The sequence below is a fragment of the Elephas maximus genome, chromosome 19 (genome assembly GCF_024166365.1).
Source record: "Elephas maximus indicus isolate mEleMax1 chromosome 19, mEleMax1 primary haplotype, whole genome shotgun sequence".
Classification (NCBI taxonomy): Eukaryota; Metazoa; Chordata; class Mammalia; order Proboscidea; family Elephantidae; genus Elephas; species Elephas maximus.
Genome location: NC_064837.1, coordinates 56,221,606 through 56,238,879, shown reverse-complemented (window position 1 = coordinate 56,238,879; position 17,274 = coordinate 56,221,606). Strand labels below are relative to the sequence as shown.

Here is a 17,274-nt window from a genome sequence, read left to right as displayed (position 1 = left end):
GGACATTTAGTCCCCCACCACCACCAAAAAAAAAAGGAAATTCTCATACTATTCCAGGACCCAAAGCTAGAGTAATGCATCAAATGAAACTGAAGGTCTTCCTTCCTGGAGACCGTCAAGAGAAAAACCCAAACCAGTTGCCGATGAGTCAGTTCCAGCTTATGGCAATCACATGTGTGTCAGAGTAGACCTGTGCTCCACAGGTATTTCAGTGGCCAGTTTTTCAAAGGAGATCACCAGGCCTTTCTTCCAAGGTGCCTCTGGGTGGGCTGGAACCTCCAACCTTTCAGTTAGCAGCTAAGCACATTAACCCTTTGCACTACCCAGGGACTCCTTTAGAAGAGAGCACCTCCCTGTTTACTTCGGATGGACTGGGGGGTAGTGAGCAGCTCAAGAGTCTATTAACCAAAAAGCCTTTCTGTGTCCAAGTGCAGAAAAAACAGCGTGTGGTTTTGTGGATGGAGAACACAGGGCGCCTTGCATTTCCCAGAGTGTGTCTCCACCCCAATAAACACAGTCATAGCCCCAACAAAAACAGGCAGTCTTTTCAAGCAGCAAGGGGTCTGAGAACCACCCCATCAATTTCATGTAAACCACTGCAGACACCATCACCCCCAGCTGAGCTGCTAGAAGGGCAAACAGTGGCTCCCTCTTTACAACAGATGCAGACACTCACTCCATCAGATGTGTGGAAATGGCCCCTGCCCACAGTGTCTTCTCAGTCCCTTATTCCAAGGTCATGCAGGAAACCTCATAGTCCTTTTGGGTAAATGGGTATGTCACTGTAACTGAAGCCAAGTGTCCACCAGGGTAGCCCTTCTGTTTTGGGTACCTGACGTTGCTTATTTTTCCATGGTCTTTATACAGGGTCAGTGGGGCTCTCATTAATAACCATGGAAACAATTCAAAGTAAAGAAACCCTTGCCTGGTTCTCAAAGAGAGGTCCCGGACCAGCAACATCAGCATCACCTGGAAACTTGCTAGAAATGTAAATTCTCTGGCCCCGCTCCAAAACCATTGCCATTGAGTCGATTCCAAATCATAGCAACCCTGTAGGACAAAGTAGAACTGCCCCATAAGGTTTCCAAGGAGCAGCTGGTGGATTCGAACTGCTGACCTTTTGGTTAGCAGCTGAGCTCTTAACTGCTGCGCCACCCACTCCAGACCTACTGACTATGAAACTCTGGGAGTACAGCCCAGCAATCTGTGTTTTAAGAAGCCTTCCAGCTGACTCTGATGCTCTCTAATATTTAAGAACTACTGGCTTATAGCATAGGCTGTAAACCAGACTGGATTGTAAGGACAGTTTAGCTAACTCAGTCCAACCAGGTTAGACTAGAGGATCATAGATACATCTTCAGAGCCAACTGCTGTAACTATGATGCTTTGTGAGAATTAGAAAAAGGCACCCTCTTTAGACAGATGTAGGAGCCCTGGCGGCACAGTAGTTAAGTGCTTGGCTGCTAACTGAAAGGTTGGGTGGTTCGAACCCACCAGCTGCTCCACAGGAGACTAATGTGGCAGTCTGCTTTTGTAAAGATTGCAGTCTTGAAAACCCTATGGGGGCATTTCCACTCTGTCCTATAGGGTTGCTGTGAGTCAGAATCAACAGCAACAGTTTTGGTTTTTTTTTGTTTGTTTGTTTTTGCGGGGCGGGGGGCGGGGGGGTTAGACAGATAAACTAGAAAAAGGTGCCCCTTCTGGGGATACTCAGCAGGTGTGTTGGATTCAGGGCTAAATTTTAGCCCAGTCGCCTCCTCAGCTGTTCGTTTGTACTGTGCTCAAACTTCATACCCTTCCACAGTGCCCACCCTGGATGTCTTTCTCCCTAATTAAACTCCAGTGCTTAATTAAGAGTTAAGGAAAAGGACATTGTAGAGGATGGTGATCTTTTCTCACCCAAGGATTAATTTTGTGTCTTTTCTGAGCCCCAGCATTTGGCTGTCATGTAACTGCGTTCCCTGAACAGATTTTATTCTGCTCCTGTTGGTTGTAAACTGTAACCATTTCCACTTTGGAGGAGTTGAGTTTGTCCTCCAAAGCCCTGATGGGTCTTTATCCATGTGCTTTGGGTCTTTCTGCATGACTGGAGCACTAATCAGGGAAGCAACAACAACACGTTTCAGAAAATGGGGTGAGAGGGGAGATGGATAAAAATAGGCAGCCCAGCTTCACAAAAGCGTGGTTTCACTTCACGTATCTGACAGTATTTTGAGAGAGGAACACAGAGGATTGCCAGAGGGAGGCTGTGATTGAGTGGAACCTCATGAATGTCTTTGAAATCCTGACCCTTCCAAAAAAGGATAGGAGGGAGTGGGGGGGAGTTCTGGCTGGTATAGATGAAAGTGACTTAGAAACCAGCCTGGAGTCCCTAGAACAGGCCTAGCAAGGACTGGAACAAGCTCAAAGTGGAGGAAGAAAGAAGCCTGCTAAAGGCTACATTAGCTGATTGAATTCACCAAGCCAGCATTTTCCAACGACCTCACATTTCCTGAAATATGAACTTGAGTGCAGTGGCTCTTAGGCAACATATTATGTGTATGTGCCTGTGTTCACTTTTCTGGGGAGGGGAACCCATAGGTTTCCATCGGATTTTTCAAAGGTACCTGTGATTCCTCCTCCCAAATTAAAAACTACGGAAATGTCCCCAGCCAATGCACCTCAGACGCAGCCACGTCCCCTGTCAGTGGTGACCTGCATGCTGTTGTGATGCTAAACAGGTTTTAGTGGAGCTTCCAGATTAAGACGGATTAGGAAGAAAGGCCTGTCCATTGATCTACTTCTGAAAATCCGCCAGTGGAGCACAGTGGTCCAATGCACAGTCGATCATGGAGACGGCCTGGGCAGCATTTACTTCCACTGTGCGTGGTGTCACCATGAGTGACGGGGAGGCAGACTTGATGGCAGCTGACAACACAACAATGGATGGTGGAGCTACACAATGGAAGAAGCCTAGATCCTGAGTCACCATGGTGAAGGAAAGTCACCCTTTGCCTAGCAATACGTGGATTTAACTGATACACAAAGAAATATATCTTATTGTAGCAAGCCCTCCCCCCAAAAAAACTACAGAAATAGCCACACCTGTATAGGTCTAGCTCTTTTTTCTTAGTCATCTGAATTATGTGGAAAAGGGTATGTACTAAGCCTTGAGGATTGGCTACTGTTCACTATAAAAAAGCCATGCCTAAACTTTCTGGTGGTACAGTGGTTAAAGTGCTCAGCTGCTAACCATAAGGATTTACAGCCTTGGATACCCTATGGGGTCACTATGAGTTGGAATCGACTTGACGGCAGTGGGTTTTTTGGGTTTTAAACTTTCTGTAACAAGCATGTATTATATTTATAATCATTTAAAGGGTTAAAAATGGTGCTTCGCAAAGGATGGCCACCATTTTGCTGGATCCAAAGGAGTATATCAAATCTAATTCTTAATGTGTGGAGGCTCCCCACCACCAGCACTACACCTCCGACCCAAGCACTTGCTGAAGTCTTCCACTTTGACTCACAGTCAGAAAAAAATGACTCCTGTTTACGCTGAGGAGCATGGAAGTGGAGAGAAAATGTTTAAGAAGGAAATAAAGCACAGGTCATTGATTTAGAGTATAAGACTCTCTTTTTTAAATTTTAGCTGCTACAACTGTGCAATACAGTAAAGAAAAATGTGTATTTGCAAATGTGCCCTTGTTTGCAAGAGAAGCTCTTGTTACAAAGCATTCATGGTTTCTCTGTATGTTCACCTGACTCCTACCCTAAAGACCCTTCAAATGTGTGATCTTGCCTTCACTTCCTATGAAATCAACCTGCTTTCTTTAGAGATGAAATGATTGACAGTTGCCACCATTAAACAAAGTTCAAAGTAGCAGACTAGGAGAAAATGTTTGCAACATATGTAGCCAATGCAGGATTAACATCTATAATATAGAAAAAACAAAACACGTTGCCATCCAGTCGATTCATACTCATAGTGACTCTATAGGACAGAGTAGAACTGCCCCATAGAGTTTCCAGGGAGTGCCTGGTGGATTTGAACTGCTGACCTTTTGGTTAGCAGCCGTAGCACTTATCCACTATGCCACTAGAGTTTCCATAATATAGAGAGAGGCCCTAAATATCAAAAAACCAACAACTCAATAGAAAAAAGGGTAAAGAACACGAATAGGTAAATCGTAGAAGAAATGCAAGTGGCCAATAGCTCACTACCAACTAGAGGAAATAAAATAAAAAGAAGATACAATATTTGCCCATCTGATAGCGAAATTATAAGAGATTGATAATACCCAGTTTTGGAGGGATGAGGAGAAACGAGTACTCTTATACTCTTGGTGGATGAGCACATTGGTACAGCCTCTGAGGAGAACAGATTAACAGTTTCTGTAAAAATGGTAAGTACATATAACCTATGACCCAGCAATTCCACTTCTAGAAATTTATTCTTAAGAAATACTCATATGTGTTCATGAGTATGTGTTCAAAAATATTCATTGCAATGTTTTAAAAGCTGTTAGTCTCAGTGTAAATATACATTAACAGAAATGTGCGTCAACTACCACCTACTGCCCATTTCTATCAAGATTGCGACTCACGGTGACCCTGAAGGACAGAGTAGAACTGCCCCATAGGGTTCCCAAGGCTGTAAATCTTCATGGAAGCAGACTGCCACATCTTTCTCCCATGGAGTGGCTGGTAGGTTGAACCACTGACCTTTCAGTTAGCATCTGAGCACTTAACCACTGTGCCACCAGGGCTCCTTAACAGGAATATAGTCAAGTAAATTATGATACACTCATACTGTGAAACGTTGGGCACAATAGTTTAAAAGAATAAACAATTCCATATGTACTAATATGGAAATACCTACATCTTCCCATCACTGGAAAAAGCAATCAGAGCAATACGTATAATATGATTCTGTATATGTAAAAGTAAGCAAATAAGACTCTATATGTACAATAACATAGATGTGAGTTCATAGAAAAAAACATGGCACCCTATGCACCAAACTCTTAATCGTGCCTATCTCCAGGGAAAGGAAAAGGGACTCTTAGTGGAGATGAAAGATTTAACAAGGAATTAAACTCTCTTCTGTTTATAATCCAGTACTATTTGAATTATTTTTATGAAACATGATTTGTGCATTACTTGAGTGATTAGTAAATAAATAAATAGTAATTGAAAACCATATTAAAAAAAAAATGGTTGAGACAGACCAAGACCTATAGTCGAGGCATATTTTTCTCTTTTATGCAGTTGTTAATTTATAGTTTAGGAAACCAAAAAGAGTCCTCAGTTAACAAATACCTTGGGACCAACACTTCTTTGACAACGCTAGCTTGGTGGCCAAGGAGGAGTCTCTGGTCTCGGCCTGGTCACGTGGAAGAGGAAAAGGTTCCACTCAGGCACCATTCAGTGTGGCCTCCACATCTGGGACAGGAGACGTGGGAGCTGGCTCTATCCTCTCCTGAAACAAGGAGAAGAAGGGAAGGAAAGAAGCGGTCTCTAAAGAGGACAAGGAAAGGAAATTCTGTCCCACTGAAGTACAGCAAGAGGGGAATTATACCCCCAGAACGCTTCCCAGTGCTGATACACCGCTTAACTTCAGCAAAGTTCCAAAGATGTTCAGATGTGTTTGTTCCAGTATTCTCTTCAGTCAGGCACATAGCTCCTGTGTTTCTTGTTTAAGAAGACTCATTTAAGAAAACCTTAAGTAAAATTATGACCTTTCAAAACTCAATAAGTTAAGGAATGATTATTTGCCAATTTGTTTGCAAAATAATTGACATAGAGTTCATTTTATTAAGAGTTTCTCTGATACGCATAGGCATTTGTTTGCTGGAAACAGAGAGCCGAATGTAAGTTGTTAGAAGTCACTCTGATCATTTGAAATCAATCAGTAATGAAGATGAATCATCTCTGAAAGTATTATCAGTCATTGGGCATATGTAATTGGATTTACAAAAAAAAACTTGATTCACATGTAGATTCTGAAATAATAAACTTTACAGAAGCAAGACACAATGCATTTTGCCAGATAACCTGAACAGTAACGTTTTCACTTGATGAGGCTTTCCATACATTAACAAGGAATATCGGAAATGTTTACATCATTTCTCTGAGCATTTACGATATGTTGAGGATACTTCAGGATTTAGACAAACACTTTCCTTCAGCATCAGCAGAAGCCAAATTATCATCATCTTTTAGGGAACTGCTCTACTGGACACATTCATTCTTAGGTGGTCTTCACCGGGAGATTTTTTTTTTTTTTTTAGATGAAATTTCCTGAAACTTTGCTTCTTTATTCCTTGTTTTTTTTAAAAAAAAAAAAAAAACAAGGAATTATGTTTCTAGAATGGGCAGAAATTCTAGAAAAGTATATATTGTCCTTATTAGCTGCTGTTGAGTCAGCTCCTGACACACGGAGACCCCATTCACAACAGAGCCAAACACTGCACCATCCCCATGATCAGTTGTGAATCATAGGGTTTTCCTTACCCATTCCAAATGGATGATATCCATCTTCCTCATCGAGCTGTGGTGGCACAGTGGTTGAGAGCTTGCCTGCTAACCAAAAGGTCTGCAGTTGGAATCCACCAGCCACTCCTTGGAAACCTATGGGGCGGTTCTACTTCATCCTATAGGGTCGTATGAGTCAAAATATATTTGATGGCAATGGGTTTGGGTTTTGTTTTGTTTTTCTTCCTAATAACCCAAAATAACAGAGTTTTCAAATAAGTGTAATTTTTTCTTTCTTATACAAGTATGCATATTTGATGTCAAAATTTTAGAAGCTATAGGTAAGCAAAAAGAAGAAAATGAACATTACCTGTAATTCAAACTCTTAGAAATCAGCAGTGTTGACATTTTCAAATGTACCCTTTCAGTCTTTTTAAAATGTATGTAATATTTTTCTTACAGTAATGGTTTATCATAATATGTACTATTTTAAAAAGGTTACCTCCTTTTTTTATTTAATAATCTATCAAGGACATCTCTACATCATTTTTAATGCTTGCATAGTGATCTCAGTCCCTTGAGTTATTTTCAATTTTTCACCATTATAAACAGGGCAGTAACGAACATCTTTGTTGTTAAATCCTTTTTCGCATTACATAAAAATGATGTATCTTTGAATATACCAATACATGGTCACATAGTTTAAGCCCCTTTCTTAACACTGAGCTAATTAAAGATAAAGAATGATTTCTGCTGGGATTCCCTAGAACAAAGAAACCAGAACCCCTTTGCTTTTGTTTTCTAAATGACTGTTGTGCCAGAGGGAATGTGGGGTGAAAAAGAAAGCATCTAATGAACATATGTATAGAGAACTTCTTTTTTTAATTTTAAACTTTTAGCTAAAAATGACCTTTTTTAGTATTCATTCCAGGTATATTTGTGGTTAACGAATTTTGATAACCAGCCACTGAGATGAAAGTGACTGTATTGAAAGCCTGTGTTACTGTTAATTAAGATGTATTTGCGCTAATCACGAAGCATCTCTTTATTGCTTTATGGTTACCTCGATTTTTCTAAAAGAAAAGCATGCTCTTTGCTTGGCCAGACTGCCGCTTAGCATTCTTGATACTTACATTGCTTATGGACAGCATTTTTTGATGGACGATTTCAGGATGCAGAGGAGATCATCAGTTAAATAAAATCGCCCAAATCTGAATTTAGAGCTGCACTCCATCTTAGCCCCAGACCACACTGAATTAAATCATAAGCTTCTGGCAAGTGTGCCCTATGGAAAGGAAGAGAATCTCACATGACACGTGGCATGATATAAAAAGACACTGAACCACATGATACAGAAAATACTTAAGGAAAAAGTCCAGCTGTGAATACCGCTCTACATCCCCTCCGAGCTAATTAGTGATCGGGGTGGTAGCCGAAGCAATTGCTCAGTATACCTTCATTGTAAAGAGGCATGAAGTTAAATTCTGCCAAGAGAGCAACAGAGGAATGCCCATTTGGGAGAACTGCTGATAAAATGTTGTAAAATAACCAAGGAGTGGGACAGGGGTGTGGGGGAGAGGGCATCAGACAACAGAAGCCCTCAAAGCAAGACTAATTGTCATTTTTATGCATTTCATTTTATCCTGAAGATGGTTGGGTTCCTTGTTTAAGCTTTTTATCAGTTAGATTAAGACAGGGTTTCTCAACCATGGCACTGTTGACCTTTTGGGCCAGATAGTTCTTTGTGGTTGGGGCTTGCCCTATGCATTGTAGAATGTTTTGTAGTATCCCTGGCCTCTACCCACTAAATGCCAGTAGCATCCCAATTGTGACAACCAAAAATGTCACCAAATTGCCGTTAAGAACCACTGGATTAAGTGATTATCCTGAAGTACTGAAAAACTGCAGACTTGGGCCAAAAATCATAATAATGTCATGTGCCATTTTATTTATAGATAACGTGGGTGGAAGTAGTGCCAGCCATCTTTAAGCCGTTAGGCTAGACGTGAAGTGCAGTACAGACCTGCACTATCTGACACTATGTGTTCTGTGTAAAAATACATCTCTGTGTGAGAATTCCACCACATTTCACTTGTACCAGTGAATATCATCTCCCTGCCTTTGACGTCAAGGTTCCTGTAATAGCAATGAAAGCGTCCTTTCTGTTGAATGCATTAATTTAAAGACACTCTTAAGTCTTTTTGAAAAGCATATGGAAGGTAAGTGTTAAACCAAACAAATCTAAACATCTTTCCCCAAGGGATCTTCTAAGGATGCTTTAGGAGATCTCGGGCTACAGCACTGCCCACGTGCTAACCCTTTCCCCCTACCTAGCTCACTTGACAGAAACACTCCTAAACAATTTCCACTCTTCTCTGTTCTAAGACTATTTTAACTTAACTTTCACTCATTCCTCCTTTGGCTGGTTTAGCTAACTTTATGACTACTCTTCATAAAGTTACTGAATTCCCTGCTTTTTAAACCTCTCTTGGGCTTCTGCTAAGCTACCGTCTTTCCCTAAAGTCTCCCCGTTGAAAGTTTGCATTTAATAACGGAAGTTGCCAACATCTTGACCTTCTTTCAGATATGTCAATGGATGATGTTCGAGAATACGAGAAAAACATGCATGAACAAACCAACATAAAAGTTTGCAATCAGCTTTCCTCCACTGTGGATGACATAGAGAGCCAGGCCAAAACAAGTGTATGTAGAATTTTTGAAACGTGTTGCCCACCCTTCCCCAAACGCAAATGTACACTGATCTTTGAAATACTGCAAATGCTGCATTCCAGGCCTTCCAGGAAAGCGTATTGTCTCCCAGAGGTTGTTGGTGAAGGACCTGAGCTGGGTCTGAATTGGGCAATGTCACCTTTCCCTTCCAGACACTTGACTTAGAGGTTATTTCAGCCAGAAAACTAAGAACATGGAGAGTGGAAACATTCTGTGGTACTAATAAAAGAGCCTGCACCATCAAAGAGCAAAGGGGTAAAAGTAGATGTCCTGTGTAAACTGGAACAACTTTTAAAAACATAGTTAACACTCAGTTATTCAAGGACGAGCGTCTGGCTCATCTGCTATTTTAGGTTTCTTACCATTTGCTTTGAAATGCTTTCTATAACTCTCTGTAGTTGTTTTACCCAATCAATTCCTTTCCACTTAGGTTAACCTCAAGATTGGGCTGCAGTCTTCACGTACATACTGGCTGAGCTGGGTGGTGAGCTGGGGTTTTGCCGGGCTGCAGAGTGGTCTAGCCTGGGACTTAGATGAGCCTCAGAGAGCCCCAAGATAGCTTAGTCATGCATTGGATATTGAGAGCTGACTGTATGGTGTATGCCAGCATTTGACGTAGAGTTATCTCTCAATCATTCATGCTAATAAAAAAAGAGGAGATGCAGTTAATAAAGAAAAAATGTCATCACCAAGTGACTGATACTTGTCTTCAGCCAGGATACCTTTGGGTGCCAGCTTGAGCCCTCATGTCCTTTAGCCTAGGCCCCAGAATATTGCATCTTAGGTTTTTTTTTAAATGGATAATGTAATTATGGAAAATTGAGAGGTGGTGGAGGTTGTTAAAGGATGCTTTAGAATTGTGAAGACCTTCTGGTTGCGCTTTGGGAATGTCGAGTTGGATCTTCAGAGCATGTCTTTGGAATGTGTGCTGTGCCCTGCGAGGCCCATGTGCTGCTCTTTGGATGCATGTGACCGCTCCTGAGGTTGAAATGGCCCTAACTCTTCCTCCCATTTTGCATGTAGTGATTGGTTTCGCAGAAACCTGCTCGGATCCCACTTAACTGAGGCGTTCCTCTTTACGCACAGATCAATATGATCCTCCTTCCATCTGGACGTCCTCTCTCCCTGTTCTAAAGTTAGAAATGCTTGTTAAGGAAACCGTAGGTGAATTTACGTCGCTTTCAATTACCTTTTTCTTTAGGAATGTTAGACACCAGTTCCCCCTCGGCCACTCTCTGAAAGCTGCTCAGTAGAAATGTGACCAGAGGAAAGAGGGAGACACCACAGGTGCAAAGGATACTAAGCACAGTGTTTTTCTATTCCAAGTTCTTATGGCTGGAGGCTTTTTGTTTGGTTTTCTGTTTTACTATGGTTATTGCGATGGTAAAGTCAGCTTACTATGTAGATATCTAGAGTGGTTCTCTCTATGGGAAAGACCACGTATTTTCTGGCTGCAACTTCCAATTGTTCCCATGACTTCAGCGTAAGAGATGCCTCCCTCTTCAGAAGTTACACAAGGTGGTTATTTTGAATGCTCAAGACAGTTCTCTTATTCTTTCAAATCCCATGATATCGGGGATCATTTATTTTTCCACAGCCATTCTCTTCTAACATAATGAAAAACAGTTCAAATCAAGAGGCTGCTGTCCATCACAAATGAAAACTGCCTGGGAGCTAAATAAAATTGAAATCATCAGCTTGAGCAGGGACAGATTACACTGAAATTATGCAAAATTAACATTCATGAACACAGCAATAAGGAAATAAGTCTGCTTTTCAATTGAGCAGTTTTAGAAGCCTTCAAAGAAGGGAACAGCTACGAGACTGTACTTTGGGTAATTTCTGCCCCCTGCTGGATGAGTGGAGTAGAGCAATATATTCAGGCACTTGTTTAAAACCAAAAAAAACCAAACCCATTGCCCCCAGGAGTCAATTCCAACTCATAGGGACCCTATAGGACAGAGTAGAACTGCCCCAAAGGGTTTCCAAGGAGGGCTTGGTGGATTTGAACTGCCGACATTTTGGTTAGCAGCCAAACTCTTAACCACTGTGCCACCAGAGTTTCCACGACTTATTTATAAAATCTAAATTTTCGATGATACCCCTTTATGATAGCAGAAATATACCCAAATCACTGAAATTTTTCTGAGAGTATCAACTTTCTTTTGAAGTAAATACCTCTTCAAAACCTGTTAGGTAGTTTTAGTATTAAAAGATACTGGCGAGGTTTACGGTTGTCATTTTTCTTGATATATTCTGAATTTTGCATTATATCATCACAGCCATAATTTTTAATTCCTTTGTTAAAAACATTCCCAGGCAGAAAATTTTAATAATTGTTCCCAGGAAGTTCTCTTAAGGATTTTGCTTTATGAAATATCTTTCTGGTTTGCTGATTAATACATTATGAGACCTAATGATTTATACTGTTATGAATAGTAATTCCATAATTAGTATTTTCAGACTGGCTGTATTGTTTCATGCTGGTTTATTCATGCAATATTATCTAATGAAGTTTCAGCTCCTAAGTACGTGGCAGAGACTAAGACATGATGAAAAATGGGTCTCTGAGAAGCTGAAATACCAACCGAAACCTATTGCTACTGAGTGGATTCCAACCCATAGCGACCCTACAGGACAGAGCAGAACTGCCCCATAGAGTTCCCAAGGAGTGGCTGGTGGATTCAAACTGCTGCACATTTGATTAGCAGCCGAGCTCTTAACCACTGTGCCACCAGGGCTCCAGAAGCTAAAATAGGTGCAGAAGATTCATGGACAGCAGATTTCACCTCAAGGATGAGACCCTTAGACCTTCACTCAGTGCTTATTCTAATAAGCCCCGTAACCCGGTTTCCCTGGTCCCAGTAAATGAAAATGGCAGAGGATACCAGGGATAGCCAGATTTAGAGTAAATAATAGCAATGATAATGTTAATATTAATAATAGGAGAGTTTTTGAGAATGAGAGAAGAGACATCAAACAGTAAAATCAAGTAGTCCCAGAGAAGGAGGTCATCGCTGTATTAGATAGCACAGTGATAAGCGTTCATTATATTCTGACTAAAAGGTGTATAATCTGTTACGTACATTAGAGAAAGTTTTACGTTAATTTTTTTTACACTTTCTCCCTTAATAAGAGCATTTCAGGTATTTGGGAAATCTGTATTTGACAGTGCCTGTTGGATGAGGCAACACTGTATTTATTTGTTGAATTCCAAATAATGCTTTAAAAAAAAATACCTTATTAAATTATCCTCTCTTTTCACTCTCTATTCTTTTTCTTTTAGGTTCCTATAAGCACTGGTTTTATCTTCTTGGCTATGAGATAATTAACTAAGATTTATCGTTGTTGTCTCATTTGTTTCTTTAAGTTGAATCAATTAAAACAAAGCACGTCAGTCAGGATGGATACATAGTCAGGAAACCAATAACCACAGTATCTTTGTTCTCTCTCAAAACGTAAAAAGTGTATTTATTGAATGAGAAGATAGCATGCTGAGAATTCTAATGATTTACCTGTTTACCCTACAAAAGTATTCTTGTACTTTTGTGATCTAAGGTAGACAGTAATATGTCTCATTTCAGCACCATTGATTACTTTAGTAATTGCCTTATCTCTGTGGAGGAGATGACCAGACCCAATGCTAACTTCTGTGTACCCACCATACCCATAATAATACACCTTCATACACACATAAACACACGCTCCCCTGGGCTGGTTCTGTACTCTCCTGTAAGTCCTTGTTCAGAATACTTAAAGTACTCATTAAAAAGTGCTTTGTAAAGTCTTGGGTGAATATTCATAAAGGAATATTGTTTTCAGGGGTTTGCCTCAACAAAAAGAAAAAAACCAGATTTAGCATTTAAATGAGCATTTGGGTTTATAACCTGGAGAGTCCCCTTTAGGATAGACTTCCTCTGTTTCCTTGCAACACAGTCATAGCGATGAATCCATTTCCATCTCTTGTAAATAACTGCTCATTTTTCTTTCTTTCTTCCTTTTTTTTTTTTTTTTTCCTTTGAAGACATGACAATGGATGAAGTCCGAGAATTTGAACGAGCCACTCAGGAAGCCACCAACAAGAAAATTGGCGTTTTTCCACCTGCGATTTCTATCTCGAGCATCCCCTTGCTGCCTTCTTCGGTCCGCAGTGCCCCTTCCAGTGCGCCGTCCACGCCTCTGTCCACAGACGCACCAGAATTTCTGTCAGTCCCCAAAGATCGGCCCCGGAAAAAGTCTGCCCCAGAAACTCTCACGCTTCCAGACCTTGAGAAAAAAGTCACCCTGAATTTACCTGGCATGCACTCTTCAGATAAGCCATGTCGGCCCAAGTCAGAGTAACTTCTAATACTGGATATTTCATGGGGTTTTATATTTTCATTTTCAGTTGTTTTGTTTTAAGAATCTTCTGACATAGAGAAAGACTTCTTTGTCACTCAAACATGTTACTTTGATCTCTGGGTATGCATGTGGTTAAGTAATTTCACATATAACATGAATGCCTAAGTATGTCACACAGCATCATGGTAGATGTAAGATGTAAGACTTGCCAAGGACAGATGGAATCTTCCCTAGCAACAGCTGTAAGCCAGGGAGGAAGTCTCACTATTGGGCATTTGGACTTCAAGGTTAAACAAATGAAAACTTTGCATCACTTTGTGACAAAGGTGTGGTAAAATAGTGGAAGTCAATTTTTCCCATCCAACCTAAAATTCTCAAAAGTACTCTCAAGCATAACATACCTAATTGTTAAATTTTGAACTGCTGGCCACCAATACTTGAATACCAATAGTTACTGAGATTCCTATTTTGCTTAGTCTGACTCAGGATTTGGGGCCTAATTAACTCTTTAAACTTTTGAAAATTTTAATTCTGAACTATAGAGGCTCCAAGTGCAATTAATGGTAACTGATTTATACCTTTCACAGAATTTAATAAAAGTGCAACTTGTTTCTATCTTTTAATAACTGTCCACTCTGTGCTCTCATGGCCTCAGAAGCCTTTAAGAATTGCATGGATGAATGTGACCATAACTGACTGCTTTTGGAATGGCTTACTTTAGGAATCAAGAGGTCCAGGTGAGGCAAACGTCTCTTTTCTCTACAGGTACCAACAAACCTTGACTTGTCAATTTCCATCATCCATTAATATTCTCAGAATTTGTAATCAATTGAGTAGAATTCATTAGCTTTTTGCCCATTCAGAGAAGTTCAAACATAGAATAAGCTCACTGGGCTTGAACACTGTCAGGAGGTCTGGCATGCAAACCCTAAAAACAGAGAACTGTCTCCCATCCACCTCCTTGTTTTATTCTTAGTAACATTCAGACTTCCCTGGAGCAGATAGGCCATCACTGGACCTTAGAAAAGACTGTTATTCTCTTGCTTCTTACTTGAAATCCAGATATTGGGAATGTCACAGGAGTCAAGTAAATGCTGTCAAACAGGAGGAGAGAATGAGTGGAATCGCTGACTCCTATTTGCAGAGTAAAAAGTAGGCGTGATAACAGATGCCACTCTGTCTAGTTTTTTTCAGCAAGTAGTGGTAAGACACAGTTAGTCAAGGTTGACAGGAGGCAAGATCATTCACCAAAGTGACAGAGAGAGAACTCTCCTTCAGTCTAAAGAGAAAAATCTGCCATCTTCACACCTCGCTGCCTTTAAACGCAGAAGGAAGGGCAAACAGAATCTTCGCATTTCCTTTTATCCTCCAGGAAAGGAAGAGAACAAGGTCATTGGGCAACCCAAGGCCTGTGCCCCAGCTAGCCTTCCTGACCGTAACCACCAACCTCAGGAAAGGGGCCTTCCCAAAACACAGATCCCAAAGGAAACAAAATGGCCAAGGAGTTCTCAGCCTCTCAGCCAATGGCCCCTGCCTGTTTCCCTCAGTGCACAGCATTATGACCTGTGGTGTCTTTCAGGTTGATACACTCTCCCAAGGTGCAGATGCTGGCTCCATGAGCCCAGCACCAAAGTGTTCCAAGTCATAGGTCAGACTGTCAAGATCATTTCTTTATCTGTAGGTTGACATTTAGCTTAAAAAAAAAAAAAAAAAAAAGACCCAGAACTCAAGAGGAAACCAGTTGCAAACAGATTAGATCAACAGTTCATCTCTTCTCTAAGAATGATGGCATCTAGTAAGACACCTTTGCATGGTCTGGCAGCATGATTTTTGCTTGTGGGAAAATGTAATGTTTTATCAAACACCTTGAACTTCTAAATGGCTCCCTCTCCACACAGTAGTACTAAAAGGGAAAGTTTGATTTAGATGGGTAGTTTTAGAAGGCAAAATTCTACTTTTGAAGACACTTAGATAGTACATGTATTTGCTTACCATTTGCAAGCTGAAATTGTTTGGGATGGGATCCTGACTTTCACCTAGAACCAATTTATTTTGTGTAGTTCGTTAACACATCTGGCACCCAGGTTTTCCATTAATGCCATTACTGTTTTCCCTTTTTTGTAAAGTAGTTTCTGCTCTCAAGGTCCACAATTCCATGTGCTTTAGAAAGCTAACCTATGATTTCCTTTTGTGAGTTTAATTTTCTTTATAGCCAGTGTAATGCCACAGGCATCAGCTGCAAAGCTACTCCCATGATAGTGTGGTTCTTCTCCAACAAATGTGTGTGCACCTAAAGTATGTTCCATTTTTCTGTCTACCTGTGGTATGTGTGCATTTACAAAAGGGGGAGGGGATGCAAATATTCCTTTAGTTGCTTTGAATATTTAACCCAGCCATTACAAGACATAAAACCCCACCCAAAGGGATGTCAATATTTTATATATCTTGGTTCTCAAGTGTCATTTCACATTCTCCATACATGAATTTGTTATTGTGGGATACAAGCCTGCGATGAACATGTATATAGAACATTAGTAATTCTCATAAGGATGGAAATTAAGTGGCTGCATGATGGAAATTTAGAAGAAGAAGGAAGGAAAAAAAGCAGAAACTTGAATTGACTAAGCATGTTTGGAGGAAAATAGAATCCTTAACTCAGTGCCTCTGTCTGCCACGTGGAAACCTTCAACTTTGTTCACCAAAATTGTATTATACCTGTATATATATATATATAGTGTAGTGAGTCAGACTCCATCCATTTTAAGTCTCTGATAGCCAAATTAAATAGTCTGTGGAATAACACGTGTTCATCACATCTTCATCTCTGAAGCCAGCGGAGATCATCCAGTGACAGTCATTGTCATCACTTTGGGTGGATTTCAAATACAAAATACCCCTGTGCTTCTCATTGGCTTAAGTGGAAGTGTTGCTGCTTTGGCTGTGCTTTCCTGGGATGAGAAGACCTCATTGTTTCTACTATATAAGCTTTGTCAGAAATCAGCTCTGAAGATCATTTCGTTTTTCTTCTTTTGGGCTGTCATAAGACCAAGCAAAGGAAAAGCATGACAACGAAGGAAGCTGTGACATTCTCCAGTTACCACAGTTATAACTGAGACAATAGTGGTTTCATTGGTGAACTCTTCTGTTAAGGTTTTGCATCTGTGTGCAGGCAGGGAATGGTTTTAATGTATTTGGAGGTATTTATTAGCCATGTTTTTGGTTGTGAAAATAAATATCTAAATAGCACAGTTGCAGATGTATAATGCAGATACTTAACAAACAAAACAATACCCCCCTGAAAAGTAATTATGTGATTTTCTTTGAAGACACTGTAATAAACAGGACCTAAGAGAGTATATTCATTTCTCTGTGAATGTTTAGGGCTAATGTATTTATGTGTATTCTTAAATTCTACTTTCCTTAGCATCTCCTCATGGCTCAGAGACAACAAGGAAATAAGTCACTGGCTGGCTTAAGTCAACAGAAATTTTGCTTTAGAGATGGGCCAGAGTATAGTTTACTCTGCATATAACGTATAATCAGATAACCCAATAGAAAGGAATTGTCTAAATATTATTGATTCTTTTCTGGTCATCTGATTCAGTAGGCTAGGTGACAATCTGCTGTCTGAGTCATTGTTCTTGAAATTAAAAAAAAAAAAAAATCTGCCCAGTGACTGCAATTTGATCATAAAATAAACTAGTTAAAAATAATTTATTCTTGCTGAAACCGAAGTGATACACAGTC

At 40.3% G+C, this 17,274-nt stretch overlaps 1 protein-coding gene across 1 annotated transcript in view; it reads left to right on the top strand.

Moving 5' to 3' along the window:
- The window catches only part of PITPNC1 (phosphatidylinositol transfer protein cytoplasmic 1), a 315,611-nt gene extending 301,469 nt beyond the window's left edge, over nucleotides 1–14,142 (top strand). Inside the window, exon 9 of the mRNA XM_049861288.1 lies at nucleotides 13,211–14,142. Within this exon, the coding sequence (XP_049717245.1) occupies nucleotides 13,211–13,527 (317 nt within the window). The 3' untranslated portion in view covers nucleotides 13,528–14,142. The remainder of the gene's footprint in view (nucleotides 1–13,210) is intronic.
- The last annotated feature ends 3,132 nt before the right edge of the window (nucleotides 14,143–17,274 follow it).